The following is a 15,584-nucleotide window of genomic DNA, read 5'->3' on the forward strand; positions in this document are numbered from 1 at the left end:
ATACCAGACAATGAGGGGAGGAGGAGGAGGGGGAGGAGGAGGAGAGGGAGGGGCGCGGTTACGGCGACGCCGACGCCGACGGCGACGCCGACGGCGACGCCAACGGCGACGCCGACGCCGCTCAGGCTGGAAACGGGCCCCTAAGAGCTGCGCTGTAAAATGTCAACAGCATACAAAAATATACTTGGAGTGCCACAAATAAATAGTAATAGATTGGGATCTGTAACTTATGGTAAACATTTGTTAAGTATCGGATATAATTCCCTTGTTGTGACACGCACGTCCCTTGGAAGTACCTCACACAAGTGAAATACAAAGCTACTTGTAGTTATTTTGAAACCAGTATGTTTTTCGAGCTTATGTACAGCTACCGTGCCTGGAACGCGTCTTGGATTGGGGTGTTTTGCTTCCTATCCCCCCCCCATACATCAGAAGTGGTTCCGAAGTGGCAAATAATAATGTCACAAGTGACAAAAGTTGGAGTGTCATGTTGTAGGATGTCGCAATCCCGGTAGTTGGTGCGAAATATTGCGGAAAAAGAAAAGTACGACTTAAAGCGAGTGTCGCTACCGTCTCCAAGTTCCAATTTCTAGCACTCAAGGCTTCCGTGAACTGCGAGGCCATTTTCACCAGCGCTGGTGGGACACTGCCAGGGTCACCGCCGGCGACAACGTGACTCTTCCATGATTCCAACAAGGGGGCATTGAAGGACCTTGTTTTAGGACGTGGTAAGCAGACCACTGAAGACGCATTTCAGGCACCAGTCATCGCGAAGCGCCGACGATGGAGAGGAGCCTCAAACTGGGAAGGCTCCTTTCCTTTGCAGCCTCATGTCGATAGTTTCTCATCCAGAACATTTGTCCATAAAGGCTCCCTCAGTTTTCCAAATGAAGAAGCGCTAAAGCTTCGTGCATGGACTTCCACATCTTCTAGGAGAACCTGAGGATGTTGGACGTTGGTAATTTGTACTGGGAAGTGTTTATTGGGGGTCTAACGAAACAAAAAGTGCAGGCTCAACTTACGTCTGTGTAATTAAAACACCGTGACTAGATATTTAAATGACTTATATAAGTGTAGTACATAGTCTGAATAATAGCATCTAGATGGTCAACAAACGTGAAAACACCATACAGCCAGTGAAAAGAAAAGCATTATCCATATGTAAAATGAATAATTTACGCTCAAACCATTTGACAGAGGTGCCAGGCCGCAAAAAAATTATTGTTTATTGATATTGCAAAAAATACAAACTGATAACTTAATAAAATGCAGATTCGGAACAGCTGGTTGAAAGTCCACATTAAACACTTTTATTACAATATCCCCCAAAACCCAGGCAAAAAAAAAAAAAAAAAAAAACAAAACGTAGCTTTGGACAAAGCTAATATTACGAATGACTTGAATATACGGTGGATATTTTCCTAAGCAGATTTGATGAAACGGCCAAGGATAGGAATATTTTCCATAATATAATTGTACACATTCTTCGGAACTTGTATGGGTACCAAGCTCATGCTCTTCGCCCATTGGAATATTTTTTCGACAACGGCCTCTGCATCCATACTCCCTGCCAAGAGAATACAGAGGAGAAAATATATCAGAATGTAAGAATCTCCGCCATTAAACAAACATCTAACACAAAACGTTATGGAGAATAGTTTTGAATGTACGTTTCTAAATATTCGGAAATATATATTTTTCAATGGAAGATCCCGATTTCATATATGTTTCATTAGCTTTTCATAGTTTAATAAACACTTTCAGGTTTCCTTTTATTAATATATGTATTGGTAGAGTCTGCGCGCTTTAAATGAATTTTGAAGGAATTAAAAACAAAAACGTAGGGAAATTAAAGCACCGCCTTTAAAGACGGACGACCAGTTCGCGCTTTCCACTTTTCCCCCGCTTCCCCCTCTCCCCTTTCTATCCTGTCCACCGTTGCTTGTTTTCTCCTCCCCCATAGTGAGGAGGATATTCTGTCTTGCAGAATCTCGGGTCTGGTCGTCGGCCTTTAAGAGTGGAACACGACAGCGTTATCGGGCCCGTTTGCAAAGCCTTCACACATAAACCCGTGCTCGTTCTCAAGTCATGCAAGCGTGTGTGCGTGGTCTAGTCGGTAGCGTCACGTGTCACGTGGCGTCACATGACATCCCGTGTGACGTAATGTCACGTGACGCTTCACGTCACACGTGGCTGTTTCGTCATTACCATAACAACCTGCGAAAGTTAGCTCCGCTAAATATGTCGGAAACAGTTTTCGCTGAATTTTGATGTAAATACTTTCCGCAAAAGTTTGCGCGAAAATCCAATATTACAGCGCGCGGAGCCACATATGACGTCACACGCGACACGTCACGTGTCACGTAACACGTGACGTCGCACGTGGCTGCGCGCGTTGCATTATGGGAGCCGCCTCGGTGGCTCTAAGGCGGGAGCATTGGCCTACAGATCCCCATATGGCGGGTTCGAATCGCGGGCCGAGGTGCCCGCAATCTGACGGAGGCTTATTGCGGAGAAGGCGCCGAATAACCCAGCTTTTGGTTTTACGTCAAAAGATCCCCAGGTGGTTCAAATTAATACGCAGTCCTCCACTGGGGTGTGCCAGATGCACGTCTATGGTTTTGCACGTAAATACCCCAAATTTGACTTGTCTTTGCACTATGGGATTTTTAGTCCCGCCGACGCCGACTCCGGATTTCTTTTTAACGCGATAGCGTTGAGGAGCTCGTATTACGAGCTCCTCAACGCTATCGCGTTAAAAAGAAGAAACGTCACACAATATAATATTTTGTAACCTATTACCATTGAAACACAAAACCACCTGCCGAAAGAGGCCGCAGTTTATAAAAACACTAAAATTTGCAAGAGTTTCAATTTTATAGAGCATTTAATCTCGACTTGCTACGGGTATGTTGTTTCTTCTCGATGCTGTCATTCTGTTCTATCTTCCTACGTTAAATGTCAATACGTGCTTGACCGTAATATGGTATCATTTCATTCTATCCCGCAATGTCCTTTGCGTTGTATCATACTAAGGTATAGTGTATATCGAAACATGTTTTTCCGCCTCTCCTACGACATGTGACAACACACGCTTGCCTCGTTTCTGAGCGAAGGCAGCAGTATGTTTGAATAAAAAATGGGTTGCTTATAGGCACGCAAATGCATGATCATGTGTATGATAATGTCACAGCCACCGGCAAAGCCAAATTGTGCTACGATAAAACAAGAAACAAAAGTAAATGCAAGGAAAAATAAAGTTGTTTGGTTTATTTAAAAAACAGATCTTAACATCAAATTAGACAAAAAATAAGTGTGTTTTGTAAGCATTCGTGTAACAGGCAGCATTTTCTGTAATAATCATATTTAATTCTAAGGATGCTTTTTCCAAGTTTTCTGTACCAACTTTGTTCGTTCTTTTGTCTTGTTTCTCACATGCTGAGATAACCAGTATTTTAAAATAAACGAGTGAGAAGCGTTCAATTCATAGCGTTTGTGCTAGCCGTTCTTATGTAACAATTTATTTCTGAACGTGTTAGACTTCGTAAAGCTGACCTAGATAATAAATACACCTTGAATCACGTAAGCAGTGTAGTGAAAATATTGTTTTCGGAAAAGTCAGGTCACGTGTTTTAGAAAACTAATGAATCTAATGTTATTCCCAGAGCTCAATTGTATTGGCACAAATTCTTTGAAAATGTGTATGGTTACTTATGTTGTTCCAGTAAATACGGATACTCTTCGGCCGTACGTTTTCTATTTAATTTGATCTCACTTAATTTTTCTCAGGACTGAAGACACACAGAGAAGCGTGAAGCAAAGTAATATAGTTATTAAAGTAAAAAGAAGAAAAAGTCAAAAAAGCAAAATCACTACGAAATAAATTTTAACAAGTTAGTAATTGTAGTTCTAAAACCAGCAGTGTTTCTAATTGTTGCTATGGCTGCGAGAAGCATATTCTAATGGGTCAAGTGTAGGGATGCATTGTTGTAAGCCGTATTAGTGGAAAGGAAATTTTTTTCTTTCTGATTAGACCGAACTTTCTTTAAAGTGTAAGTTGTATCCGCTGCATAATAGAGAGATTAAGACATTCTTGCCACTATTAAGAAATATAACTATAGAAATAGTACGTCGATGAATGTAACTCATCTAAATGCAAAATTAAATCGACGTTTAACTTTGCGCTACATGACCTAAAACGCTCCGTGAACTTCTTTATCACTTATAATAATAGGTAACGACTATATCCCTACTGAGACACCTTAGGTATGGCACGAGCGGCAAAATATGCGCAAGTTGAAAGGGAATGCTGGAGCGGTTTTGTATTTGAGGACACGCATTTATATCATTTTCATTTGACCTCCAGGATCTCAAATATTCAAATTATTTTTTAATTTGGTGCATGGATGCTGCAGAAAACGCCTTTCAAAAGAAATGTTGAAGGCCCTTCTTAACGGAATGTGACGTCACGAAAGGTGTTTTCGAAATTTCTGCTCTCGCGCATTTTCAGCGCCTGTCAAAGCTATGCACGTGAACTCTTGCTATTTTGAAAAGGGCAGCAAAAGACGTAACGTCCGTACCAGTGGGGGTGAATATACCTGGCAGGCTTGCAATTGCCAGCGCGGCCTTCGAACGACAAGCGCTTGGATGGCTGAAAGATTCTTTTATTCCGTCACGACTGGTCTGAGGTTTTTTGTATTTTCTCGCGTTTTGTTACGTCTTAGAGGAAACTGAAGGTAATATTTAAGATTCACGAGATAGAAACACGCTAGAATCAACCTCTACTTTAATTTTTGAAAGAAGTATTTCACTTTCCTTTTAACAAAAGTTCTATATAGAAATGGTTCACATATTTCTGAAGGTTCAAAAATGTTATGTGGCGCGGTAGATAAAAAAGGCAACAGGAATTGCGCTCTCAAGTTTAGAGCATACCTTTTCAGTGATTAAAATAATCCTGAACGGGTACTGAAACTAATGTACTTATTAAATTTTGTTTATTTTGTGACCAATTTTATATTAGGCATTCAAAAGTTGGATGGTTCCTTACCCTCTCCAGCTCGGCCTTCTACTCCATTACCGGTGTAGGTTCCGGGTACTGCTTCCAAAGACGCTGTTCAAAAAAAAAAAAGGATATATTTGTCTGGACAGAACGGACCATTAAGGTACATAATACATACAAGCGGTCTAATTTTAATTGGAAAAAATAAAAAAAAGGAGCCGAGAGTGTGATTAGTGTTGTCTTGAGTGTATTGATAATGCTCAGAGGACATAACACGAGGGGATAACCAGCATGGTAATTTGGCCAGTTAACTAATATCCGGTAGTAATCTTTTTAAGTATTTGTTTTAGGGGTCATGTTGCAATTGCAGTATTATAAGCAATTACTATTAGAGCACAGATCAATACAAAATGTAATAGATTTAATATATTAATTGATACATTTAAAATTTTTAGCCCGATTTAAAACTTGTGCGTAAAAAAAAGCCCCGCAAGCCTTGTTCATAATAATGCGTGCAAGAGGGACGTAGTGGTTTCAGTCATGTCGTCACTATCTCGGTAGGGCGTTCTTGGTGGTTGCGCCGACGACACATGTGACTACGTGACTGAAACAACAACGTCGCTCTTCTTAGCGCCATAGTGGGCAGGGCTTGCGGAGCTCTATTTGTGTACAATTTCGAAGTCGGGCTAGGAATGTAAAACAGATAACATAATTTCTAAAAATGTATTACTTTTTCGTTTTTCTTAATTGGCTTGGTCCCTATCAGTAGTGGCCGCCAGTAGTTCTATCGCAACATGACCGCTAAACCCAATGTTTAAAAAGTTCATTAACGGATACTAGTTAATTAGCCAACGTACCATGACGATTATCCCCTCATTTAATGTTCACCGAGCCTGATAAGTACTTGATGAAGACGGCGCCAGTCTTAATCTCAATCCTTTCTTTTTTTAAGGACCGTTTGAATTAAAACCCAGCACCCTGCATAGAGTATGCATACAATTACAGATGGTGGCTTAAGTAACGAGGTTAGTTATAAAATCAGGCGCAAAAACGACTCCTCCTTCTATAAATTCCGATTTTTATCAAACCCGTATTTTTGTGGTGCACGCTACCTTTTGAAATATGAAGTTTTGTTTCCGTTCTCGTAAAAAAAATGACAACACCCTGCTTGAAATTTTTACGACGGACACTGATGTTGAAGGTCAATTTGCGCTACCAAATCTGTCGTCGCTGTTATCGAGGGTGCGAGCCACAAGTCATTGAAAGCAGATAAGCAGAGGCAAGAGACGCGTTTCCGGCAGATTCCCTGCATTTTGGGCATTGTGTGTCTTAGAGTTCCGGCGTTAACTTAAAAGTACATTGTAATTTCCTAGCTTAAAACAGGACTTTAGGCGATCCGTTGTTTGCAGTGATATCGCATTTTAGTTTTTTTTAAATGATGTAATCTTAATATAATTTAATGATATAAATGTATTTATTATTGTTATATGCTCTGTGTAGCCTTTGTTCAATATTTTTCTTTTTGAAGGAGCTGGTGTCTATTTCTGTGTTCCCCTCGTGTATCGGCAGTGTCACCACATCAAGTTTAAGATTGGGCTGTTTATATACATATATACTTTTTTGAGGAATATTACATCATGATTATACTGCCATGCATTTGAGAGCGTGTGCATTTTGAATTATTGATGCTCCTTCTACGTGACGAGACAAGTGATGTATTGTTATTTTTTACTATCTATACTATGTATGTAATTTTGAGCTCTTAAACTTTTTTTTTGGGGGGGGGGAGGGGGGGGGGGCAAGGTAGCAGTCAGGCACGATGCCTTTTTCTCGGCCCCTCAGCAGATAACACCCGCAACACATATAAAGAAATAAAGAAGTTAGATTACGCGACGATTATCTCTGATTTTCCTCCACCGATATGACATATCGCAATTGTTACATGTTGCGCCACATCTTTATATCAGCACCAAACACACCTTTCGGCGGGGCTCGACTGTGTGCATCGGAGACCGTCGAGAGAAGTTCAAGCGATCTAGTCTGCTTCTTCACATTCACGGAGCTATGACTTGAAATTATAAAAGGTGAAATGCTCCCATGAAATACAGATGTCGAACATTTGTGCTCGCTACGGAGAGGAATCATTGCTTCCGGTTTAAGTTAAAGCAGCTGAGTAACGGGCCTGAGTACAGCTTGTTGGTGCATGTTACTAAGGTAGGGTCAGCATAAACTTAGGAGAAGAAAACGTAAAAAAATATTAAGAAAAAAACGACATAGATGCCTCTGGATTACGAACTATGGTTTAATACTTCTCCCTCCTCGTGAGTCGTTACTGTCTGTTTCGTTTTCTTATCCTTTATTTTAAGGGCCGCACATTAAATATGGAATGTAAAAATGGCCCGTAGAAGTGCGGGTCATTTCAAACTGAGGTTGCATGTGGATTTCATAATGAAGAAGATATATGAAGCAGATAGTTTAAGCTCACGAATGGAAAATGTATTAAACCATAGATGGGAGTCACGCGGTATATCTGTCTCTTTTTCTGTCTCTTTTTTCACGTTTACGTTTTCCAAGTTTAAGCTAGCCCTTCCTACTACCATGTCAGAGGTTTCTTTGCTATTTGAGCCACGCACATTTTACATAAAATTATAAGAAACTTACGCATAACGCAATCACGCCGACACAAGCAAACCGGAGATACCAATTTTGCAGGCCGTTGCTGAGGTGGTTACAGATTTTTGTCTCATCGTGGCAGTTATAGCTATATTCACCGTGAAATTCACAATAGTTATAACGCGATCGGTAAAAATGCATAGGATAAGGCGTGTATATTTTGAGAAATGTTGAACACGTATTCTAAACATCCTAAAATATAAGTTTCTGCGCCAAGTAATTAGAATGCACTCATATGGGCATCAAATACTTTAAAAAAAAGCAGCTCGCACTCATCGGTTTGGAAAAATGACCAGTCTTTCACTGCTGGGGTAAATTTCGAAAGATTCATTGGAACTCGCGAGAGACATTCGAGTGTGCGCTGCGGTGAAGAGCGGGGTTTCGGATTTACTTATGGCGCAACTACCTTCGCGTTTAGGCCACAAGTCTTCGACAAAATATGAAGGCGTACAGAACGTCCTACCTAGTTTTGTCATAGGTTAGAGCAAACGGGTTGGCGCTTAAGCTAGAGATCCGAACATGTTTCGGGGGAACGTCGATGCAGCATATTAAATTGGTCCGGTATTGACACGGTATTTAACTGAAGTTTTTCACAAAATTTTTGATGTCGTAAATATCGAACGGCCACAAGGGCACTGAGATCCCGGTTGTTTTGTGAATTTGTATTACTGTGCAAACTTATAAGTATATTTAAATATTTCATCTAAGTTACTCAACAAAATTCGAGTATAGTTAAACATTTTAAGGCAATTAGAACAGAGTGATTCAGTGCATACGGTGAATTACCTATCTTGTACAATTATAAAAATCCTTTGATAGCTTATTGAATAGGGTATCTAGATCATAAAATTGTATGCAAATGACTCTCCAATCGCGAGAGAGATTAGGCCCCAATACAAACTTTGTTGAAAACGTTATGCTATTTGTTACAAGGAATGCCAATGACTTTGCAATATCTTCCAACATTGAAAACCTAATATACCTTGGTATCCAATTTATCCAGTGGGGTACAAACAGCTGCCCATTATTGGACAACATTCCAAGCACGTTAGCACTCCATGGGAATGGCATGGTATTCAATTAATCCGAAGGGATGCCAATGATTTCCCAATATTTGACAGAATTGGATGCTCATTGGCACTTCATTGGAAGTAGTATTCGTTTTATCCAGTAAGGTGCCAATAACTACCCATTATATGACAACATTGTAGTCATGTTAGCACTTCATTGGAAGTGGTAAATTAGAAACCTTGGAAGCCCATTGGCACTTCAATTTATCGAATGTGGTGCCAATGACTAAGCAATATTGGACAAGATTGAAAGCAATTTGGCACTTTATTTCAAATGAGATTCAATTTATCTAATGGCGTGCCATTGACTTACCAATATTAGACAACATTGGAAACCAAAAGGCACTTCGTTGGAAGTGATTCCCAATTTATTTTATGGGGTGCCAATGACGGCTCAATATTTGACAACATTGGACGACCATCAGAACTTTATTATAAATGGTGTGCAATTTGTCCAATTTGGTGCCAATGATAGAACAATATTGAAAAACATTGGACGTCCATTGGCACTTCATTGAAAGGTGTATACAATTTATCCAAGGGGGTGCCAATGATAGCACAATATTGAAAAACATTGGAAACCTATTTGCACTTCATTGGAAGTTGTGTCCAATTTATCCAATCGGGTGCCAATGACTGCCCAATATTTGACAAAATTGGATTCCCATTGGCACTTTATTGAAAATGGTGTCCAATTTATCTTATTGTGTGCCAATGACTGCACGATATTGGAAAACATTGGAAGCCTATTGACACCTAACCGAAAGATGTATCCAATTTTTCCGCTGGGCGCCAATGACCCTCCAATATTGGGCGACTTCGGAAGCTCATTGGCACCAGATTAGAAGTGGTTTCTAATTTGTCCAATGGAATTCCAATGGACTCCCAATATTGGTGCTAGAGAGGATAAGCGGGGCCAATCGTGGCCTCATTTGCCCTAGACATTCCCAATGTTGGTTACAGAGAGGACACAATGAACCATTTATGGCCCTTTTTTTCCAAGACATTGTCAATGTTGGCCCAATGGTTCGAGCTGCCTGGGAGGTGCTCGCGAGTCTCTAGCACCCTATTATTGCTCGACAAGCAACGAAAATATAAAATTAGTCGATAAAAAATCATAAACCAAGAACCATAAACATGATGAACCACACCCCGCGCGTCTTAAGCTATTGGTGCCCGTAAAATGTTGGGCATACATTATAAGAAACTACAATGGAACCTATGCGCTGAAACTATATTGCATATCAATTTCAGTGTAGTTAATAAGCAAAACATTATCAGGCATTTAGCTGTTAGGAATGAGCCATGCTTACGTGCTTCTTTGTCAACTCTGTCATCCATCGCATCAGTGTTATATGTTTTTGGTGCTGCTGTCGCAAAAGCTGCCGAGAATAAATGAAAACACAAGTTTAGGCAGGGCACATTATTTAGGAGCTTGCAAGTTTTTCTTTTTCCGGCACCACAGGTGGACGAAAAGCAGACATCATTTGACACGAAGAGCCAAGAGTATGGATTGCTGCAGTAGCTCTTGAACTAGTTAAACTAGTTGAAATAGAAATTAATATGTAATTAGTGCTACTTATATACTCAGAAGCAAGAAAGAAACAAAATAAATGTTCTAAAACTGAACCATCGTATTCTCACAAAACTATATTTGAAATAAAAACGCACTTTATGTTACGATAAGGAATGTTTCGCGAAAAACGAAATCAGAAATTTGATAGGGTCGTAAAGTTCTACAAATTAACATAGCCTTAAGATGTAAATAGACATAAAAATTTCTAATTTCTAACTAGTAACTTTTAAAATTGTTACTACTGTAATATTTTTTTCTTACCATGGAATGCTTGTGAGCAAAGTACAATGCAGACTAGCTTACGGTTACGTAATCTGTTGGTTATGTCAAATTTGTGAAACCAAATGCTAATTGGCAGCCATATAATTAGCATCTGGACAAAACATATTTGAGTCTTTAAACATGATCCAATTTAACTTATTTTCATGCTCACGGTACGCGTCCGATCTGCCGGTTTAAAAGATCCCCTTTTTTAATTCTGCGCAAGGAAGCTTTTATTCACTATTGTTTCCAAAAGTGAACCCTTGCACAGCTTTTAATTTATCAGAATGGTACTAATTCAGAAATTCATAAGCAGCTTGTTTGTTAAAGAATTTTAACTTTAATATCTGATAAAATTACTCTTATTATGAAAACACCTGGGAAAATACACAAGCTTGTTCCTGCCAACGAAGACCGATAGCACAGATTGTGCTGAGTGAAAACGATTACAGTGAAAACGATTACCTCACTGAACAACCTCGTAGAAATCGATATCACGTGACTTGAGCTCAGATGATGTGGTCACGTGACGAAGCCCCGACACGTGGTCACGCAACGTGAATTTTTGCGCTATGTTTAGCGGGAAAACTGACGCCACCTCAATATAGATTCACCACTAAATTGAACGGGGAAAATGCCATGATAGTTCTTCATTAAATGCTTCTCGTGCTATTCGGGTTGATGTAACTTTGTCATGATGGTGAGACGAAGACTGGAGGGGAAAATGAACACAATGGAAAAAGTGATTTTGTTTTCAAGTTTTAAGACTAGGTATTTTGGAATATACTCATTACTTTTAAACATTGATTACAAAAAAGAATGAAATCTATGTTGCTAAGCACATAGCGCACTTCGCTGCTTAGAGTTTATCCTAAAACAGAATGGCTTGCCCAAATTTTATTTTATGTATTCCCACTTTTTTTAAAGGAGGGGGCGGGGAGGGTTTATATTTAAGTCTAATTTAAGACTAGCAGTTTTTGAACTAGAAAAACGTATGATTAATTTTTTAACTGATTTGGAATTTAAAGAAAAAAGATATAAGGGTCAATTGTCAAATATGGGATATGTATAAAGTCGCTTTTATGTTGCGGATAAGAGTAAATTAAGAACATCTTGTCTATTTTAGAGACGCAGGATATTAAGCAAAAATCGGATGCGACCCAATGACAGCTTTACGATTGAAATGATTTCAATGAAATATATAGTCAATAAAAAATCGCAACATGTGTTTTAGTCTTAAAATCAGTTATCAATTGCTTTTTTATAAAAAAAAGTGGATTTTATACGGCTGTAACGCCGTCGGCTAAGTTAAGGAGCCATATGTTTCAGAATTTACTGTTCCCGAATAGAAATAGTATAAATCTGGTAATAAAATATTGAATAAGTGAACTACATGTAAACCATAACTTTTAAAATCTGAATATAAAGGTAAAACTAATCGTAGTATCAACCTAATGCATAAATGGAAGGAAGAAAGCAAAATTTCAGTTAAATTAACTTTGTAAATTGGCAAAGTGATGTGAAAAGGTGTCGTGGTGACGTTTACGTCGCGAACTATATTTCTATTACCCGCTAGGTTTAAGACGCATTCCATGGCCTAGGTATAAAATCAATTTGGTGGATAATCAGAAGTTTTAGACTACTAATTTAAAAGCATGTAGCTCCGATCATTGATAAAATATTCAGACAAACGCATTGTGATACGCTTATGGTATAAAACAATATAGTGGACGTAATTAACTGTTCATTGTTTTGAAAACATGTATTATACTTAGACTTACCGACTAGCATAAAGATCAACGGGATACAAATTCCAAGAACTTGCATTTTTGCAGCCAGCTGCGAGGAAGAGTGAACCACACGCACAAGGATTGCGTTCACCTTTTTCTTGGGTCATTGTCAAGAATGAACACAAATTCTGCTTGCCAAGCTATGGAGCGAATCGTTGAGTGGCTCGTTTAGACATAACTGACAATGCGTCTATATGTCAATGCATGAATTGGATTGTAAATGGTGAAACATTTCACGCCAAAAAGGTGTCATAATAAACTAGGTACGAGGTTTACAGAATGCAACTCTACACTTCACAACAGGCACATTTTACGTTGAAAAGATGCCAGAACATTGGTTTATACTGTGGTCCTTGAAATGTTGCTGAAAACCCTACAACAGAGAGTAGTGTGTTTAAGAATTTGGTCATTCATTTCTGTAAACAGCAGGACAATAAATGCATTTTATTGGCTGAAAGTGAGATGGGTATGCCACCCAACAAGTGTCCCGGACAATCCTTACCAGTGTAGTAAGCTTTAGGGTTGCAGAACACAAAACTTTCCAGAAGTCCAGAAGTTAGCCGGAAAGTTTCACTCTTTTTCTGTTTTGTTTTGGCGTTTCTAAAGCTAAAGGTTTTGCTTGCTGGCTGAGCAAAGGCACGCATGTCATTTCCATTGCAGCAGTGCTTTTCTGAACGAAATATGAATACAAGCCGCCAATAGGTGGCGTGAAATTTGTGGTTAAGAAAGTGGAGCGTAATTTTTCAAATATAAGTTGTGCAGTTTCCACCCATTTTCAGGTTTTACAACTTACACCATACTAAAAACAGTTATTATTTGTGGGGAGCTCCAGTGCGGCCTTGCCTCTGCGCAAGTACTGCGTCTTATTAGTTTGTTTGTTCGTTTAACAATGAATACGCGCTCAAAATTGGTTTAATAATGGAATCATTATTTTGAAAATAACATTTCTTAGCTGTCGTTTATGAATCTTGAAAAAAGTTGTTTAATATTTACTAATGCTTTCTTCTGGTAAACTTGGAACACATGTATGGCTTAAGCTAGCGAAGAATACCATGATACAAAGCAGAAAATAGGAAACAACAACAGAAGTTTGGTGGCCAGTCATTTAAACAAGACATGACTCAACAATAAAAAAAATATTGATACGAGTTGAACTCACCTAATATTCTCTAGAGTAGACTACAGTAAAGGAGTGTAATTGAACATAAAGGCATTAAACATTTAAACATTTATACTGCTCACGAACGTTTTGCACATGTTCATTTGCAGTCAAGCGCCAATTGTTAAGAGTGATTATATGCGTTACAAGTGGTTGAAACAAATAAAGAAATGCAGCGGGCGCCGTGGTGATTGAACTGCGATACCGATAAAACAAAGAAATATCGGCGCAAGGGTGAAAAAAAATGGATTGGCGTCGCTACAGCGTTTTTCAAAATCTGGGAGGACGGAGCAGTGAATAAAAAAAAAAAACTTACTGTGAAAAAAAAACCATCTTTAATCTTTTAATTATCGCCGAAAACGAATGAGTCAGAGAGTATAGCGGAGATTTAACTGCTCAAATAAAGTCGCATATAGCAACTACGACACATGCCTGCGGTTTCTGCGAAAACAGATGGGGCCGACACGAAAGCACGAATGGAATTGCGTAAGCTCGAAATTCTAGGTCGGAGACATTGCTCATATCCGTTGTTCTGCGAAATGTACCGACAAGTATATAGAAGAAAATCTGGGTTTAAAAAAATTAGCAGCGACTTTTACCTTCACAGTCCTATAATGCCTCAAGTGCCTTATAAAAAACTAGTGTGCCTAGTGGCTTTACATTTTGCCGCTAAATTTAGCGGGGAAATTGAGTAGTTGTATAGGTCGCGTGACGTCAATATGCCCCGGAAAAAATTAGCGGGAAAACTGAATTGGTGTCGGGGTCACAACACGCACATTTTACCGCTAAATTTAGCGGGTAAAATAATATTATTTTAGGGCCCCAATAGCAACAAGCGGACGAAGTCTCAGTTGAACTGACTACTTAAATTACCAATCTGGTGTGAAGGACGTGCTCCTGGACCTTTTTAGCGAACTGTATTCAATTATACGTAACGTTTTTGACTCTCTCCACAGCCTAGGTAAAAAATTAAAATTCTGAAAATTGTTTAGACAAAAAGATTATTGTTAAAAATACAGATGACCTCGATCGTTCATAGAAACTCGAATATAAATGCAGTGTAATTGGTCAGCTTAGCAAAATAACAAAATCAACAAACTCAGCTTTACCAACTAGCGCCAGGAAGGACAGGGAACGAATTCCATAAACTTGCATTTTTGAGGTCATCTGTAAAGGACAGTGACGCACACGAGTATTGAGTTAACCGTGCGAGGAAGTTGCCTTGCTTCATACCTAACCAGGAAAAACAACACTTCGAATATAAGAAATTGCATTTAATGTTAGGTGCAAAGGACTATTAGTAACATGTAATTGCTTGGCCCGTGGCTGTTCATGGCGGGCCTCCGCGCATATAACCCCGTCCTGTGGTCTGTGGCTGAGGCTTTTCTTATTCGGGACAGCGTCCCCCTTGTTCGTTGCGTTTCATCATGCCTTTTCCGGCGTGGCGTTCCGTGGCGCTGGGTGTACCAGGCGAGCCCCCTGGTGGCCGCCGACGGTATCGCCATCGGGGCACATACAACACTTTATCTTGGATCACTGACAAGAATGATGAACATATATATATCTGGCTGCTTTTGTTGCTGTTGCTCTTTACTAAAGCGTTTGTTATACTAATTAAAAAAATAATTCAGGGTAAACAAATGTCACACTGAAGCTCCCACAATGTTGAATAAATGATACCATGCAACTCTGCGAAGGTACATTATAAGTTGAGGAAGAAAGGCCGGCACAATGAATGCAAGATACCGTAGGTAGCCTGATATTTCTGGTTGAGTTCGCGGGCGTAATTATTAAAGTAGAAATAGCAGTTTTCAACCACGTTCGAGGAAAAGCACAACTTACATTGCCCCAAAAATCCTCGTTTCCTAGAGCTCGGAATGTGTCTTGCAATTATGCAGGTCAGCGTTTTATTTTTCTGTTTGATAAACCTGAGACACATGTTCAAAACTGGTTTCGTAGCTCTCACATTCTCGCGTAATTACTTTTCGTACCGTCTTTTGAAAACAAAGAAACAGTTGATTATTTACTGACATTTTATGCCGAAAATGTGAAACAC

The 15,584-nt window shown here is 39.3% G+C and overlaps 1 protein-coding gene across 1 annotated transcript; it reads right to left on the reverse strand.

Annotated features, from left to right (window-relative positions):
- Nucleotides 1-1,200: 1,200 nt before the first annotated feature.
- Nucleotides 1,201-13,552, reverse strand: LOC121834856. The gene is made up of 5 exons (XM_042288751.1): nt 13,529-13,552; nt 12,361-12,418; nt 10,056-10,124; nt 5,048-5,110; nt 1,201-1,567 (listed from the first exon to the last, which is right to left on the reverse strand). The coding sequence occupies exons 2-5, from the start codon at nt 12,404-12,406 to the stop codon at nt 1,422-1,424; spliced, it is 324 nt and encodes a 107-aa protein (XP_042144685.1). The 5' UTR covers nt 12,407-12,418; nt 13,529-13,552; the 3' UTR covers nt 1,201-1,421.
- Between the last annotated feature and the right edge of the window lie 2,032 nt (nt 13,553-15,584).

This window comes from Ixodes scapularis, unplaced genomic scaffold, assembly GCF_016920785.2.
Source record: "Ixodes scapularis isolate PalLabHiFi unplaced genomic scaffold, ASM1692078v2 PGA_scaffold10__122_contigs__length_95168666, whole genome shotgun sequence".
NCBI classification, from domain to species: Eukaryota; Metazoa; Arthropoda; class Arachnida; order Ixodida; family Ixodidae; genus Ixodes; species Ixodes scapularis.